General features: G+C 39.0%; 1 protein-coding gene across 1 annotated transcript in view; it reads left to right on the top strand.

Annotated features, from left to right (window-relative positions):
* TGFB2 (transforming growth factor beta 2) overlaps positions 1 to 13,716 on the top strand; it is a 116,146-nt gene extending 102,430 nt beyond the window's left edge. Inside the window, exons 3-7 of the mRNA XM_077282253.1 lie at positions 3,383 to 3,515; positions 5,464 to 5,574; positions 7,659 to 7,833; positions 8,902 to 9,055; positions 13,407 to 13,716. Coding sequence (XP_077138368.1) covers positions 3,383 to 3,515; positions 5,464 to 5,574; positions 7,659 to 7,833; positions 8,902 to 9,055; positions 13,407 to 13,565 — 732 coding nt within the window. The 3' untranslated portion in view covers positions 13,566 to 13,716. The remainder of the gene's footprint in view (positions 1 to 3,382; positions 3,516 to 5,463; positions 5,575 to 7,658; positions 7,834 to 8,901; positions 9,056 to 13,406) is intronic.
* The last annotated feature ends 5,494 nt before the right edge of the window (positions 13,717 to 19,210 follow it).

Raw genomic sequence — 19,210 nt, 5'->3', positions numbered from 1 at the left:
CAGTGGCATGTAAAAGTTTGGGCACCCCTGGTGAAAATTACTGTTATTGTGAAAAGTTAAGAAAGTTGAAGATGAAATGATCTCTAAAAGGCCTAAAGTTACGGATGACACATTTCCTTTGTATTTTAGGCAAAAAAAAAACACAAAACATTTTCATCTTTTACATTTGAAAAATTACAAAAAGGAAAATGGGATCATGCAAAAGTTTGGGCACCCTGCATGGTTAGTACCTAGTAGCACTCCATTTTGATGTGTGTTTAGAATCATTATCTATTTGTAGAAGCCATCCTCTTACTCTTTTCACCTTCAGCTTTTTTACAGATGGAATTATATTTGCATCAAAAAAATTGTTGAAATTTCATTTAATCCATTCTTCCCCCTACCCATGAAATATTCCCAGTGCCGTTGGCTGCAACACAACCCCAAAGCATGATTGATCCACCTCCATGCCTAATGGTTGGCAGTTTATTTTTTTCCTGACATTCTGTGCCCTGTTTTCTCCACCCATAGCTTTGGTCATTGTAGCCAAAGAGTTTTATTTTAACCTCATCGGTGCCCAAGACTTGTTTCCAAAATGCATGAGGCTTGTTTAGATGTTCTTTTGCGTACTTCTGACTCTAAATTTTATGGTGACGACGCAGGAAAGGTTTTCTTCTGATGACTCTTCCATGAAAGCCATATTTGTGCAGGTGTCTCTGAACGGTAGAACAATGTACCACAACTCCAGTCTGCTAAATCTTTCTGAAGGTCTTTTGCTGTCAAGCAGGGGTTCTGATTTGCCTCTCTAGCAATCCTACATGCAGCTCACTGAGAATTTGCTTGATCTTCAAGACCTTATCTTGACCTCCACTGTTCCTGGTAACTTCCATTTCTTAATTACATTTCGAACTGAGGAAAGGGCAGCTTGAAAACGCTTTTCAATCTTCTTATAGCCTTCTTCTGCTTTGTTGGCCTCCATCATTTTTATTTTCAGACCGCTAGGCAGATGCTTACAGGAACCCATGGCTGTTGTTTTTTGGCACAAGGTTAGAGGAGGCTGTTTTTTTTCTAAAGTTGGAAAAATTTTCATCACCTGGCCTTTCCCAATAATGAGAGTGAATGAGCCATTACCCTAACAGGCTAATTAAGGTCTGAAACCTTGGTCAAAGTTATTCAAGCACAGAAATCTCCAAGGATGCACAAACTTTTGCATCTGCTCATTTCCCTTCTTGTAATTTTTAAAATGGAAAAAAAAAAAAAAAGATTTTTTTTGTGACTAAAGTACAAAGGAAATGTGTCATCTGTAACTTTAGGCCTTTTAAAGATTATTTCATCTTCAACTTGCTTAACAGTATTTTTGACCAGGGGTGACCAAACTTTCACATGCGACTGTACTGGTAGAAATGCAAGAAGAAAAATAACTGTAGGCGAGTAATAAATGGAATAGATAAGATGGACATATATGAGATAAATAGGTGGATATTGGCACTGTAGAATATTCCTGTCTGCAGTTTGAGAAGGAAGTTTCCAGTGTAAGTTGTGCCGCCGGTGGTTAAACCCTCCGTTCTCTCTCACATACAGACAGGAATTTTATAGGTAATGAGGTGCTGATGAAGTGTCGCTGGGCCCACGGCTGCGTCTGCGAGGGTCTCTGCTCTGCTGTATTGTCTGAATAATGTTTATAATTTACTATTCTGTAGAACATTTTCCACTGCACATTTATACATTTGTGACCCGGCAGCGCTTGCGCCTCAATGGCTCTGAGATTTCCTCAGAGAGACGTTCCTCATATTCCTCTCCTTGAGAAGGCGCTAAATGGAGGCAGCGAGCTCCACCAATCTCTTCTGTAGAGTCTCAGTATCGGGGCGCTCATCCATGAATACTGCCTTCATGGCTCTGTGATGACTGCTTCTCCTCAGATGTCCTGGCTCACCGGCTCAATTATTTTTTGCTGTGCAAAAATGTTTATTGTGGATGTATTCGAACAGGAAAGTTCTATATTTTTTTTAGTCAGAAAACTTTTACTATCACTTGGGTATTGGAGATCCAAGTTTATCCCAAGAAGCAACGTTCTCATTCGACCACGGGCTGAGGCGGCGGCGGTGCAGCTCAGTATTACGTCTCTATGGCTTTTCGCATCCCAAAAAATGTTCTTTACTGATCATCAGCCTGTAATCATGGGATTGATGAGATAACTCTAGTTCATCAGCTGATTGTGAGCTCCAAAATCCCCCTTAGTTGGCATCGCGTTTCCATTTGGCAGAGGCTAAATTTTGGGATTCAGATCATAAAAATTCAGCAAAATCACGACGTCCATGCCGGTCTTTGGTTCTTCCACCGCTTACTCTCTGACCTCAGCTCTACTCACACGAGGAGGCGATGAGCGTCATAACATGCGGTGAACTCCATGTGACCACATGAGGTTGGTGTCTTTCCTCAGCTCTGTAGAGGAAGCAATGGAAGAACCAAACACCATGGCTGATGACCAAGGAGTTGTGGTGGTAGCCTAAAACAGGTGCGGGCCTAGGACACGTGATTATAATCTATATTCGTTTTTAACAACCTTCTTTGTTCTACTTTGAGGTCTGGAGAGATCTTTTCCTGGAAATTGAGGCACTTTAATTAGGACCAGATTACTTTGAACGTATCTGCCCAAAACAGATTTCGAGAGATTCTCATCTCTTTTCTTTTATATCACATACATTTCTTAAGCTATAATATGTAAACACCAATTTTGTAAAAACTAATATAAATGTTTAGGCACCAAAGGATAAAAGCATTAGCCGAAAGTAGGAAGAGGGTATCGAGTGGTGGGTGTCAAGGTGTGGCACCAACGAGCCCCTCTGCAAGGCTATTTAGTCACCAGATCAAAAGTGGGCAGTTTTTGCTCTTATTTTATTCCCACTGCTCGACCTGAATGTTCCTGGGTTTTTTTCAGTCCGCCATATGGTTACAGAGCTGTGAAAATTTTTATGTATTTTTATATTATTTTTTTTAAAAGGGGGGCGATGCTCGCAGGTTAATTATACAGAGCAGCCTAAAGACACACCCCTGAGGATCATGTTTGCCATGCCATGCCTCCTTTGTAAAGACCATAAAAATTAGGTCCTTTTGATGGCGAAGAAATGTCTGTAGCAATGAGGTGGTAGGTCATCAAAAAATGGTTCTGCCCAAAAACAAGTCTACTTTCCTTAGTGAATATACAAAACGTTGAAAGTGATGTTGTTGTTTTTAAAAAAAAATGCAGACTCTTTTTCTAATTTTCTATGATTTCATAAATGACAAATATGAAAGCGGTGGGAAAAAAGAAAAAAAGTGTCTTATTTTTAATGCTACCAGTATTGTGTTACAGCTTCCACTTTTGATCTTATCTTATTTTTTTTTTGGATAACTGTTCACACAGATTCTTAAATCCAAAGACTTAACGTCACCGATGCAGCGCTACATAGACAGTAAAGTGGTGAAAACGAGAGCGGAAGGGGAATGGTTGTCCTTCGATGTGACAGAAGCTATAAAAGAGTGGCTACGTCACCGAGGTAAGGATGGATAGTTGCTCCTTTAATGCAGAAGATCGTAATGGAGATTATTTTTTTTAGCTGTGAACATCTTTGATGGTTGGGGGAAGCCTGAAGACTCATTCTCTGGCCTTATAATTTTTACCCTCAAGTTTACCAACCTCCTTGAATCTTTCTGCCACAGATATCAGGTTACGAACTAGAGATGAGCGAACTGATTCTTAATGAATCAAATTTGCTAAGAACTTACTGAAAAATGGAATTTCACCCAGGTGTGGACATATACAGTAATTTTTGCAACCTCTGCAGCTACATAAGGGTCGAATTCATAAAGGGGCCCCGTTCCCAGCTTCAGAACAAGTGAAATTGTGCTTTATGATGAGCTATTAGACTTGCAAAGGGTCCATGTATTTTTCTTACACAGGGGCCTCTTCTGTTTGTGTCCAACATTCACCAGATTCCCACATTTTCAGGATTGAATTCTTTAGAGCTCAAAAGGGTTTCAAAAATAATAAATTACTATATTTACAAGTCCTAGAACTCAATCTCTCACTTGTCCTCCTGCCCCAGCTTCTTGCCGGGTTTGTTCCTCGCTTCCCATCTTCTTGACTTCGATCTTATCTCATCTTTGGTCTTCTGTCTGGGACCTTCTGGCATTGACTAGGTTTTAGGTTGTGTGGTGTGACACAAAGACGAGAATAGTGGAAGACCAAAGATAAGACTGAAAATCCAAATTGAGCGGAGAATCAGATGGGGGAAACTGGCGACAGGCCACTTAAGGGACGAGTCTTGGACAGGTGAGTATAATCATTTATTGTTTTTAATCCCCTCATCAATAGCAATTGGGGCACTTCTGTTTTTAAGGGAGTAGAATCTGTGATTTGAGTGAACCTTCCCTGAACTTATTTTGGGAGGTTCCCTCATTTCCATTAAAACCCTTGAACTAATGCTTTTGAGGTATGTTCCTTCGAACATTTAAGACAAGAATGCACCCAAGAAAGATATAGAAGTGATCCTTTTGCATCAGCTATTTCCCTTTTTGGTTCTATTCATTGGACACTCCCATGAGGAGCAGGAATCTTTCCTGATATGCCTATATAATACTTATAAATATTTGTTTGAGTGTAACACCCAACAAGTGACTCCTCAAACATTTTAAACCCTTCCCACAATCTGCTCAGGAACAGCCACAATACTTTCTAGAAATATTTACTATAGGTCAAATCTGTAAATGTCAGTGACAAAAATGGGACTTTCTAAGATCTCTTCAAACATTTCTATCAAAGCAAAGCTGAAAACTCTTTTCTTCAGTCACTTCCAAGGCTGGCCTTCATTCATAGAGGTGTACCATGAAGGCCCCAGAGAATATGCTCTACCCAAGACCACCTTCAATCTAGCAATGACTTATTTCCACCCAATTTGATGATTTCTCACGGTACGACCCCAATCAACACTAAATCATTATTAATCTATGTTGTGAAACTCTCCAAAGAAATCTTCTCAATGTTTTTGGAGTCCTTGCATCTACAGTATCAAAAAGGGGCATAGCTATAAGGAATGAAAAGGTAGAAGTCACAAATGGGCCCTTGTACTAAAGGGGTCCGAAGGCTTCTACTGGCTGTATTCTGCTATGAAATTTTTCCTTACACCATGGACAGTACTGCGTAAATGCTTGAAGTAAATGGCACATGCCCAAGATTTCATCATAGTCCACGGTGACAGCTCTGTGGCTGGTGACCCATGGAGTAGGAGCACCATTACGACTGCAAATATTGCTCACTAAACCATTGTCATACATGGAAGGTTTAATTCTGCCAGAGCATTCTGGCTAAAAGTGGTGGCTCACAAGTTGGAAACTGCTCGAGTGAAAATGATAATATCAAAGGAAAATAATTATAAAATTAAAATTAAATATCTAAATTAATTTTTATGAAATTGTGATTTATTTTTTTTTTCCTATTATTTACAGATAGAAATCTTGGATTTAAAATAAGTTTACATTGTCCTTGTTGCACCTTTGTACCCTCCAATAACTATATCATCCCGAACAAAAGTGAGGAATTGGAGACCAGATTTGCAGGTACTGTGAAACTTTCTGTGGTCTGATGCCCCCTACCTTCATAAAAAGGCCCTGAACTTCCAATCCATAAATCAACTATATTTATCCAATTCTTTGAGAATGGCAAGCAGAAAGATTTTATAAAGGGATCCATAAAATGGTGCCCCGTACAAAATATTTGGCCTTACGTCCCAACAATGATACAAAACATGTCCCCAACATAAGAAATTTGAATTACAAATAATAAATATACAACAATAATACAGACCCCAGACGAGACCCCCTATACAAATACAGACACCGGACTAGACCCCTTAAATTGATACAGACCCCAGACAGCTTAAACTGATCTTGATCCCAGACAAGACCTACAAAGCAGACACAGACCCTAAAACTAAATCATAAACAAATTCAGACCCCAGACCAAGCCCTTAAAACAAATACAGCCCCTATACTACACCACCTAAACAAATACAGATCCCAGACCATACCACTAAAAAGATACAGAACCCAGACTACTTAAACTGATATTAACCTAAGACAAGATCTCCAAAACAAATACAGACCCTAGACCAGATTTCTAAACAAACACAAACCCCATACTAAATTGGCTAAACAATTACATCCTTCATATAAGACCACTTGAACATACATTCCAGAACAAACTCCCAAACAAAAACAAATCCAGACCATACCCCTAAACAAATGCAGATCCCATAGTAGGCTGACTAAACGGATACAGACCCTAGACTAGATCCTTAATACAGACCCAAGATTAGACCAACTAAACAAATACAGATCCCAGACCATACCACTAAAAAGATACAGAACCCAGAACGCTTAAATTGATAATAAACTTAAGGTACCGTCACACTAAACGATATCGCTAGCGATCCGTGACGTTGCAGCGTCCTGGCTAGCGATATCGTTGTGTTTGACAGGCAGCAGCGATCAGGATCCTGCTGTGATATCGCTGGTCGTTGATTAAAGTTCAGAACTTTATTTGGTCGTCAGATCGGCGTGTATCGTTGTGTTTGACAGCAAAAGCAACGATGCCAGCGATGTTTTACAATGGTAACCAGGGTAAATATCGGGTTACTAAGCGCAGGGCCGCGCTTAGTAACCCGATGTTTACCCTGGTTACCAGTGTAAAATGTAAAAAAACAAACACTACATACTCACCCTCTGATGTCTGTCACACGTCCCCCGGCGTCCGCTTCCTGCACTGACTGAGCGCCGGCCGTAAAGTGAAAGTACAGCACAGCGGTGACATCACCGCTCTGCTGTTAGGGCCGGCACTCAGTCAGTGCAGGGAAGCGGACGCCGGGGGACGCGAAGGTGAGTATGTACTGTTTGTTTTTTTTACATTTTACACTGGTAACCAGGGTAAACATCGGGTTACTAAGCGCGGCCCTGCACTTAGCAACCCGATGTTTACCCTGCTTACCCGGGGACCTCGGCATCGTTGGTCGCTGGAGAGCGGTCTGTGTGACAGCTCTCCAGCGACCAAACAGCGACGCTGCAGCGATCGGCATCGTTGTCTGTATCGCTGCAGCGTCGCTTAGTGTGACGGTACCTTTAGACAAGATCTCCAAAACAAATACAGACCCCATACTAGATTGCCTAAACAAATACAGCCTTCATATGGGATCACTTAAACATACACCCCAGAACAAACTCCTAAACTAACACAAACCCAGACCACACCCCTAAACAAACAAAGATCCCATGATAGGCTGACTGAACAGATACAGACCCTAGACCAAATCATCAAACAAATACAGACACCAGAGTGGACCCGATCTGCCTAAACTAATTTGAGTCCAGGCAGAGCAGCCATGTGCCTCGAGTTTTCGTGTTCTTCCCATGGGATGCTCGGTACACCAAGTTCCACCTGACTGATGAATGCGATGGTACTAATTGAATAAAGGGAGAAAAATTACTGGAGATTTTGGAGAGAATTGATATATAGTGAATTTTATCGGCAATGTCTAGATACGAGTGTTGATAAATTCCTTCATCATTCCATATTAAGACATGGACGCTTTCATTCAGCAGGATAATACTTGCAGATTTGAATTATGATTATACTTTCTACATTTTAGGAATTGATGACTTCTCATATACCATGGTGGACAACAAAAATCTGAAGCCTGGTTTGAAAAAACACAACAGCCATTCCCCCCATCTACTGTTGATGCTGCTACCGTCATACAGACAGGAATCCCAGCAATCAAGTCGGCGGAAGAAGCGGGCGTTAGATGCTGCGTATTGTTTCAGGTCTGTGAGGGTAACATTACCATCAATTAAAAATGCAAGATGTAAGGACTCTAAAGCGGAGGGGCACCAGAAAATGACCTATTGTGTGAATGTTTTTAAGTTACATTCATTTTTAATTTGTGTGTGTGTGTGTATATATATATATATATATATATATATATATATATATATATATATATATATATATATATATATATATATATATATATATATATATATATAAATTATATAATCAATATGTTGTAGGGCTTTCCATTGCGGTGGGCTAGTCTTGTAGACAGGTTCCCTTTATAACACAGATATTTTATTGACGACCCATGCTAATTAACCGGTTGCTCAGTTTTGAAAACCAATATAAAAATATCTATTTTGGAGAATTTTTAGTAATATAGAGGCAGTTCTTCATTTTGACCTCCATTTACCCAGTCGTGAGAGTGGCTACAAAGTTGATCCCGGTCTCTTGAGGACCTACCAGATCCACGTATTACATAGACCGTGTGATGATATTTTTAATAAAAAAAAAGGCATAAAAAACTGAAACACTTACCTTATCGATCCCCTGCTGCTGGCAGTCCGATGCTGCAGTCACATGCCAGCCTCACGGTGACATGCGATTAATTGACCGGTAATTTCCCCATGTGTCAAGATGGACAAGAAAGTAGAGATGAACAAAGTTTCTGGGAAGTGTCTGAACCAATTTTCTGTTTTGCAAAAAAAAATTAAGAAAGAAAATACATTATTTTTCACTCTAAAGTGGACAACCTCTTTAATTGTTTTGCTTTCTTTTTTAAGTAGTTTCTGCTTTGATTTAGCTCCATCATAATGGGTCAACTGGGTGGAGCTTGTAGACCTTTTTAGTGCATTATGTTACAGTAAAGTTGTCACCACGTACAGGGAGTAACAAAAATGTACCGCATATTACAAGTAGGCTGACCCTCCAAAGAATATTCATGAGCTGCCATTAATTTCCTTTTTACAAAGGTACCAGTCATATAATGTAAAATGTGTATTTCTGCCATGATTCTTCAATGATTGTAGCATCACTGAGAGGCTTTTTTTCCTCCATAGAAATGTACAGGACAACTGTTGTCTACGTTCTTTGTACATCGACTTCAAGAGGGACCTTGGATGGAAGTGGATACACGAACCCAAAGGCTATAATGCAAACTTCTGTGCTGGAGCTTGCCCATATTTATGGAGTGCTGACACCCAGCACACTCGGGTAAGTCCATATAGTCTTAGTTTTTGGGGAAAGAAATAATTAGTTCTGCAATACTCTTTCGGAAATATTTATCCTATGTGTTGCCACCTGTCAAGGGCTCACTAGGTGAGGTGGATCCTTGATGCCCAAGGTTCAGTTGGGCACACCGGCCATGGGCATCTGTGCAGCAAGCGATTGGGGCATCCAGGAACCAAACAGGTAGCAGAAGCACTGGAAGCCACAGGCAGACAGGAGATTGTTATGACCCCAATGGCAGAGGGTCTCAGGAATAATGCTAAGTCAGTAAATACAGAAAACCAGCTCATAGGGCAGTGGTAACTGGGCTGACCATATAACTAATCCTAGCACCACAAATACCAGCAGCCGGGGAACGTTCCTACGTTGATCCTAGACGTCTCGCGCCAGCCGGAGAACTAACTACCCCTAGAAGGGAAAAGAAAGACCTTTCTTGCCTCCAGAGGAAATACCCCAAAAAGTTGGATAGAAGCCCCCCACAAATAATAACGGTGAGGTAAGAGGAAAAGACAAACATAAGAATGAGCTAATAATTTAGCAAAGAGAGGCCCACTAGCTAATAGCAGAATATAGAAAGATAACTTATATGGTCAGCAAAAAATCCTATCAAAAATATCCACACTGGAAATTCAAGAACCCCCGAACCGTCTAACGGCCCGGGGGGAGAACACCAGCCCCCTAGAGCTTCCAGCAAGGTCAGGAATCACATTTAGTACAAGCTGGACAAAAATGATAGCAAACAAATAACCCAAAAAACAAAGAAGCAAGACTTAGCTTAATTTAGCACGAACCAGGACCAGCAAACAGGAGCAAACAGAATGTGTCTGATAACACCGATGCCAGGCACTGGACTAAGGGTTCCAGGAGGTTTATATAGCAACACCCCTGAAGTAACGACCCAGCTGGGTGCAGACAGAGGGAAGGAAATCCCAGAGTCATATCACTAGTAACCACTAGAGGGAGCCAAAAAAGTCTAATTCACAACAGGAGAAGTCCTGGAGACCACAATCAGGCAAAAGAGGTCCTGGAAGCTGTAGGCGAACCGGAGACACCCGGGCGACCACAAACAGGTAGAAGAGATACTGAAAGATGCAGTCAGATAGTTAACTAAAGGACTGAAAGCCGCAGGTAGCCAGGAGATGTTCTAGAGACAGCAGACAGGGAGCAGTGCACAGGAAAACTAAAAGTCTTAATACGAAGACACAGCTGTGTGTCTTGGTAGGCCTTATATAGACCTAGGAAGTTCAACACATGGGAGCATGCTAGACTACTTTCAAAGCCCGATGTGGAGACCAATAAAATTTAGCGGACCTGTGTGTACAGAGTAGAGCCCAGACCTGTGACAGGCGTTTACCACATAGCAGATTGCAACCTTTCAGAGGTTTGTATAGTGTGAAATTGAAGTCCTTAATAAAAATTTATAAAAACATAAGATTGGTCACATTTGTACCTAGTGTTCCATCCAACATCCGTGAATCCTCAGGTGGGCGTAGATACAGAAATGGGTCCAAAAGGTTCAATAGTAGATCTTATTTTAAGCTAAATTGGATCTACAGACTGTTCTAAGGTTCTGAATTTCAACATTGCAGATAATTGGGATTTAAAGGGGGACTTATTAAATCAAGAGCCCAGCTTTTGATCTGATTTAATTTTCGCTGTTCCCCTGAATATTATGTTTTTTGGATTTTTAAAATCTTCAATACAGTCCCCGAGATATGGAACTTTTTATTTAGTGCTAGTTTTCATGGTCTCTACTGAAAGGGCGTGGCTCATAAGGTAGTAATGCAGAGGAGCCTAAATACATGCCCAAGAGAATCCTCGAAAATTATTACTAAATAAAAAGGCTCATATCTCTGGAACTGTATTATGGATTTTAATAAAACAAAACATGTACTAATCAGAGGATCAGCAGGAATAAATTAATGTATTCTAACTCACTGTTACATGTGACGTGTAGACAGGACAAGGCAAGGAAGACACAATTCGTGTCTTCCTTGCTTTACCTGAAAATTAGTAAAATGTAATTTGTTGAAATAAGTGCATAATGGTATAAAACGGGACTAATAACACATTTCTTGTAATGGGGTAGTGTTAATATAAAGTATTACTAGTGGTTATTTATTGGATGATTGCCATGAGCCCCAGTACTTCTCTTGGTGCACTGTTGCGGCCAAGTCCTGAGGGTTTGATGTTTGTACCTATCTGTGCCGTCTCGGGGTATTTTGGATGAGTTGGTCTAAGATACCAAATGAAACACATATAAAGTGAAACATCGAGAACTTCAGCCTCACTCCTTGACTTACAGGAGAAATATTCTCAGGAAGTTCAGCTGTCACAAATATCTTTTGGGCATTTACGGTACACAAGACGCCAGCAGGAATGTAGCACAACGTAGGCTTTGTGGCCGGGCTGAAGAGGTCTTCTGTGTTTAGTTATAAATAGTCAATTGAACCTGTAGGAAAAGGTCACTTTCTGTTTGACTAACCTATTAATGGCATCCTTATAAATCCGTAAATGCTGCCACCGGGTAACCTACACACTTCCTATAGTGCCGTGAAAATAGTCTGTATTATTTACTATTTATTACAGCTTTGTAATTGAGTTTTTTATTTTTTTTATCATTTGTTTTGTTTATTTAATGTTTATGTCAAATGTCCGAATTGTGGATATCAATGAAGGTCTTCTTTTAACGTAGACGTTCTTCTAAGGCCTTATATACATGTGTATGTGATATATATAATCTGTAATTACTTGTGGAAATCTATGATCCCATACCATACATTTTTTTAATATATAACCACAATTTTAATTATTATGAATTCATAAAAAAATTGTGAAAATAAAACCATAGAATGTTCTATTACGCTCCATATTATGAAGGTCTTCTAAAGAAGCATTATTTTCTGGAAGAAAATATGGTGCTCCAAGGTGACCACTGCACCAAATGGCAACATGACTTGGATCGAAAGCGTATGGCCATCTTAAATTTGGATATATGGATATATTGACCCCCGTAAACAATGGGCTTTACATTGGGTAATAACCTCACCTTCGATGGTCAGAAGGGCAGATCGAAGAATTCGATTTTGTAGCATTTTTTTAAAATATCATGACTAGTGATGAGCGAGTGTACTCGTTGCTCAGGTTTTTCCGAGCACGCTCGGGTGATCGAGTATTTGACTGCTCGGAGATTTAGTTTTTATCACGGCTCCTGAATGATTTACAGCTACTAGCCAGGCTGAGTACATGTGGGGGTTGCCTGGTTGCTAGGGAATCCCCACATGTAATCAAGTAGGCTAGTAGCTGTAAATCATTCAGCTGCCGCAATGAAAACTAAATCTCCGAGCAGTCATAAATACTTGGAGGTCACCCGAGCGTGCTCGGGAAAACCCGATCAACGAGTATACTCGCTCATCACTAATCATGATCACTGAAGATCCAAAGGTAGAGATTAGTGATGAGCGAGTATACTCGTTGCTCGGGTGGTCTCCGAGTATTTGTTAGTGTTCGGAGATTTAGTTTTCCTCACCTCAGCTGAATGATTTATGGCTGCTAGACAGGCTGAACACATGTGGGAATTCCCTAGCAACCAGGCAACCCCCACATGAACTCAGCCTGGCTACCAGTTGTAAATCATTCAGCTGAGGTGACAAAAACGAAATCTCTGAACACTTACAAATACTCGGAGACCACCCGAGCGTGCTCAGGAAAACCCGAGCAATCAGTATACTCGCTCATCACTAGTAGAGTTGTCTTAGTGACCATTGGGCTTGGTGAGAGATCTTCCCATTTATTGGCCACCTACATACGTAAAGAATGTCTTTGAGCTTGTTGAGACATCTTCCCATTTATTGGCCACCTAAAGAGGTAAAGAATGTCTTTGAGATTGGTGAAACATCTTTTTTTCATTTATTGTCCACCTAAATAGGTTATGAATGTCTTCTCCATTGGGAAACCCTACTAGTCTGACTTACTCATCAGAAACCAGCTTCTGGTGTTGATATGTATTTTATCAGGAGATGAAGAAGATATGGTCATGCCCATGTCCCGAAGCCTGAATTGGCCAAAAAGACCTCTACACCATTTAAGAAAACCAATACTGTAGAGACGTTTGATCATTGGGATGGTTCAGATCTTACAATGGTGCCCGCAGGGTTTTTTTTGCCATCCTTGGGATCAACATGTTAGGGCATGTTAGGTTAGGCTATGGGTTGAACTAGATGGACTTAAAGTCTTCCTTCAACCTTAATAACTACGTTTCTAGTTATGTCTATGTTAGTATATCTTCGCAATTAATTTACAAATTTCCTGTTATTTTTCTTCTTTTTTTTTATAGGTGCTCGGTCTGTATAACACCATCAACCCAGAAGCGTCAGCCTCGCCGTGTTGCGTATCTCAAGATTTAGAATCTCTGACCATCTTGTACTATATCGGAAAGACACCGAAAATTGAACAGCTTTCAAATATGATTGTGAAGTCCTGTAAATGTGGCTAGACTTTTAGTAACATAATGTATAGTAGTGGGATTTTAAACCGTAAAAAAAAAAAACTTTTTAAAGGAAAAAAAAGCAAAAAATAGGCCTTGTTCGATCAGTGTTATATTCTAAAAAAAAAAAAAGAAGAAAAAAACGGTACTAGTGTGAACTTTTGGAAAGTTTTTTTAATAACTGGCAGAAACAATACGTCACTGAAGGCTTTACTCAGAGTTAATATAATTTGGAGCGGAATCTTACCCCCTCTCCCATGCTACGATGTTCCTGTGTCAGCGAGAGATTTGGGCCAATTTCTTGTTTTAGTCTCGATGCCTGCCAGGATCAACCCAGGTCTCTTGAAATTAATTTTGTTGACACATCATTTTTTTTTCTCTCTGGTACTCTGTTGAATACATCATGAGGTTTTCGGGGTTTTTTTTTCTCCCATGTCTCTGCTGTTCTCAATGGCCCACTTTTTATTTGTGTTAATGTTTTTGTATTTGTAGTTGACAACACTATAAAATAATAAGAAAAAAGAAACAAAAAAGTAGATGTGTATAAACGTAGAAGATTTGCCTCACATAGTTTCCTCACCTATTCACAGGATCAAATGTCTCAATTTTTTTTCTGAGTATCTTTGAAAATAAAAAAAAACATAAAAGAATTAATATAAAAAAATAAACACTGGAATAATGTGTTAGTGATATTATGTGAAACAAGAAAATAATGGAGATATACCATTTAGCGAAGTTGTATTTTTCCCGGTATTGCTCGGATTTTTCTTTGCTTTTATTTTTAGTTTCTCCAATTTTTTTTTTTGGGTTGATAATGAATCTTGAGCCTACCTTCTTTTTTTTGATTCATAAGGTACAACATGGTTGCCTATAGAAAATAGGGTCAAAAACAAAACGCAGAAACTGGCGACATGCCCAAGCCACCATTTTGGACAATAGTTTTCATCCTTACTTGGAAATCATAGGCCCTGACTGATTTCTTCGGGCATTACCACTGTCTTCTGATATTTTTTCTTATTACCCCTCCACACCCCAACGTGGTGGTAAATTTCCAATAGAATATATATTTTCTATATTTGGTTCTACTGAAATAATAGCCATTTACAATAGTGCAAGTTTTTTTTCATGGATCATGGTCAGTTGATAAGGAGACCTCATCCTTTTAGAAGTATTGTCAATGATCAACCTTGACCATCTAGGTTCTTCATGTGGTTAGTACATCTGTGAAACATGTGCCAACTCGCAGGGTATGTAGACCATGGAGGCTTCCCGTAGTGACCAAACACTAACAATGGACATGTAAACGGAGAAGGCTGTTGGTATTGTATCCCACTAAACATCGGGAGCCAACCTTCTTCTTTATTCACCAGAAGATCAAAAGTATATGGAATCCAGGACTGGAAAACAGAAGAAAGGATGGACTTTTTGGTCCGCAAGAGTATTTAGGGGGGTTTCCAGGCATACAATATTGATGACCCATCCTAAGAATAAGTCATCAATATCAGATTGATGGGGGTCTGACCCCCAATACCCCCAATTAGCTGTTTGTAGCTCCAGCAGTGACATGAATCCAAAACAGGTCATAACCGTACACTGTGAAGCGGCCGATCTCATGTGAATAGGTGCTGAACTACAGTACCCAAGAAGGGCCACTACATAGTGATGTACACTACATCCGGCTGTCTCAGGAACAGAAAACAGCCAATTAGTTGGGGGGGATTTCGGATATTGGTCACACATCAATCTAATAGGTCATAATATCGTCGTCTGGAGACCCCTTACATGTGTTAACGATATAATTGTTTCGATAAAACTATGCATTTTAGGATACATAAGTCCCATTTTTCAAGTGTACGAGACCATAGGGCTCGAAACGTGTCGTATTATTGAGACATTTCTATTAACCGTATTTGAAAAAAATATCTTCCTAGCCATTAGTGTTTAAAAAGCAAAATTCCTTTTCTGGTCTTCATATATTCTTCACTCAAAACGGTAAAGTACAGTTTCCTTCTCTGAGTAGGAGCTGAAGAATCTCCCCCCAAAAAAGACCTTTTTGGACAACCGTCGATTTGTTGTACTGGGGCACACCCTGGCCCCTTACTTCTGAGAACCATGGCCCGTAGCAAATCAAAATCTTCTGTTATTTTTCTCCTAAAATAGAAACTATTGAAGGTGTACTTTCTTTCTCCACCCTTGGTCTACTCTCATATTTTAGGCTTCCGTTACAGATCTCAAAATGCCCTTCTGCACATCTATTTTCCGTTCAAAAATGAGCTCCAATTCTTTTCTTTATCCTGTATCCCCCCCCCAAAAAAAAAAATAAAATAAAATTCTCATAAAATTAGTCGTTGACCACGTGATTCTCCGAAATCCTTGTCTGAGGCATTTATATGAATGAATTAATGTAAATTTCATGTAGTAAACCAGTGAAATATTTAATATTGCTGGTCTAATGAACAGACCTTATTATGATGCTGTATAGCTATGCTATGTGTTTGTTTTTGGGTATATGTAATTGTACCGATAGTATTACAGTGGGGGGTTTGGGGGGCGTTGTGAAGCCAACATTATTTGGAAACTATTCTGTAGATCTCTGTTGTAAACATTAATAAATCAATAATTATGTTCTTTATGTGTAAAATGTACAATCATACCATACTTTTATACTCTGTACAAAACGTCGGCTATAGCAAATTTTTCATTTACAGTTAGGGCTCTTTTTGATTGCTCGAAAATTGATGATTTTCTGTGTAGCTGGCCAGTATGAGCGGAGTCCTGTACATTGACTTGCACTAAAAATACATATTTTATGTTACTACATCTTGCTCAGAATTATGCCATAAGCTACCTGTTATTTTTCCTTTTGAGCTTTTGCATGTTTCCAAATGGAACACAAAGTTTTAATGGTTTTACAGTAATGGATTTGAGATCTATTGGGAATTACACTGTACTTCCAAGGTTTGGATATTTAAGAAATAATTATTTGGAGAATGTAAATGTTTTTTTAATTTCAACCCCAAATTCACTTAATAGTCTTTTGTCAAATAAATAACCCCCCCAAAAAAAATATTTCCGGTAGAACAGCCAGTTTTTCCAACATAACTTTTAAAGAGCACTTTTCACCAGTTTGAGCTTATTAAACTGGCCACATCATGGAATAACGGCTGCAGAGCAGAATAAAATGCTGTTTTATTTTTTTTTATTATTTCTCTTTCCTGTTGCAAAGATATTATCTTATAAAATTTACATGCTGATTTGTAATATAACCAAGGGTTGTGTTATTAGAAAATCTGGGGGGCATGTACTTTTTCCCCTGCATGACGTTAACCAATCATAAGCAGGCAGCATCATACAGGAATAAAAAAAAAAGGAAACACCCCCAGAGAATGTAAGACCTAGCTTTCTCTGTACATGTAATGACACACTGCTCTGCTCTCTTCCACAGGTCACATGGATCTCAAACATGGATCGAACACCTCTCTGCATCTATTACAGGCATCCTGAAATAATTTCTCGATAGCTGGCACAGATTTAGAGCGGTGTATGTGTCATGCTGCAGCTCTCATCTCACGGCACTGTCAGCTCTGCTCTTTTTTCTCTCCCCCACACTAACAGTGCCGTGAGATGAGACCTGCAGTATGACATATATCACTTTGGATCTATGCCAGCTCTCAGGGCATTATTCCTCAATCCCTGCTATAGATAGGTGTTTGTAATGACACACAGCTCTGCTCTCTTCCCCTCGACCACTTGTATTCACGGTAAATGCCAGCAGTGAAATCTGCATGTCCTCGGGAGGAGAGCAGATGTGTGTGTCATAATATGTCTTGTGTTGCCTGATTATGATTGGTCAAAGTCATGCAGGGGAAAAAGAAAATGCCCCCAAAGAAGAATCTCTGCTAACGTCCCCCTTGGTTATAGTGAAAATCATCATCTAAACTTTTCAAGCGAATATCTTCACAACGGAGATGAGATTTTTTTTAAAAAAGTCTTTTTATTCAGCTGTGTAGCCACTATTCCAAAATGTGGCCAGTTTAACACGCTGAAACTGGTGAAAGGTCCTCTTTAAAGAAAATTGTGAGTTGTAGAATCTTAGGAGCAGATATGACTATGACCTCCAGGCTCAAAACTCTTGATAGTAAAATCCTAAGTGAATGGGGTTTTCTTTGTAAATTTAGTGAAAAACAATTACAAGTATGAAGGCTAATAAGTGAGAACCGTTCAGCAAAACCAAGATAAAATTCTATTTGGACAACCCAGTACCGAGGTAGTCTTTTTACACCAGAAGTCACATTGATCAAGTCAAGTCAAAACAAGTCCTTCTAAAATGTTTCCCTAGATCTAGATCTTCCCTAGATCTAGGAAGACCATGAATAAATCTCTCAAATTTTAGTATTTCTGCAGTTTGGTATATTTACAGTAACTTTTTCTTGTTTAGCTTTCAGTAGAACTTTGTGAAGTATCTCTACTTAAACTTAACCAACTAATATGGGTTGTCCGGCTGTCTTGGTTAGAATGATGGTAATGAAAAATCTACATCCTACTTTTAGGTAACTTTCAATAAAATATCTGATATGAATTCACACTTTGTAAACTAGTTTGGACAGTTGATTAGGTGTTAGGCCGTATGCACAGGGCAACTACCAAGTTGCATGTAGCTGTAAATTCGGGACTCGTAGATGCCTACTGGGCCTCATTGTATCTTTGAAGGCCCATGATTCAGTCCCGAGGATTCAATAAGAAAACATTGTGCTCTATGAAGCCCATTGGATATTTTAGCTTAAGGTTCAATCACCTTTGATCTTAAGTCATGTATATTTCACCTGAATAGACAAGATGCCATGACCATTTGTCAATGAGGCTACATTTTGGGTAATAACAAGCACCTTAGAAGGTTAGAAAAGCAAATAAATGGATTTAGTATTTTAGGAAACATTGTAGTATGATGATGTTTTCATTAGGTGCCCTTTTATGGTTTTATTCTACCCTAGAATCATATCAAAGGCACAATAAGTAATACAGAATTATTATGCTTCCACGAAGTGGAGCCTCCCCATAGCATTGAGTACATGGTTCACTTATGTACATGTGGTCTCATGGGTAATATCATGGGGAGTCTTCATTTTCTTACACCGGATTCCCCCCAAAAAAAGAAATAAATCATGGAGTCAATAAATTAAAACTTACTAAAAAAAATTAATTAATTGAAATTTTATGTAGAAATTGAGTAAGTTAAAACTTTTTAAAACACAAATTTGAAATGAGAAATTTCTGAACATAAAGCCATTGTTTTGTTTTTTTTTACTCCCTCGAATTATTCCAAAACTTTAAATAAGTATTATGTATTTTAATCTTTTCTATTTTTCCAAAAGTGATCAAACCAAAGTTGAAATGTTTTCCTCCAATTTCTTTTTATTTTATGCAAGTATACAATTGTTTTTTTTTAAATACAGGTAATGCCCAATAATTCTCAATATCGCCAAAATACCTGTCGATGCATCAGCTCACGATTATAGGCTCTACAACCTACACAAATGCTTTGAAAAATTTTGTATTTTTCTTCTCAACCATGTAAATAGTTATAAATATGAGCAGGAACAAGTGTAAGTGATTTATTGTCTTTTTTTTTTTTTTTTCAATTTTTTTTTTTTGCT

Source organism: Ranitomeya variabilis, chromosome 2 (assembly GCF_051348905.1).
Source record: "Ranitomeya variabilis isolate aRanVar5 chromosome 2, aRanVar5.hap1, whole genome shotgun sequence".
NCBI classification, from domain to species: Eukaryota; Metazoa; Chordata; class Amphibia; order Anura; family Dendrobatidae; genus Ranitomeya; species Ranitomeya variabilis.
This window is presented reverse-complemented; position numbering and strand designations above follow the sequence as displayed.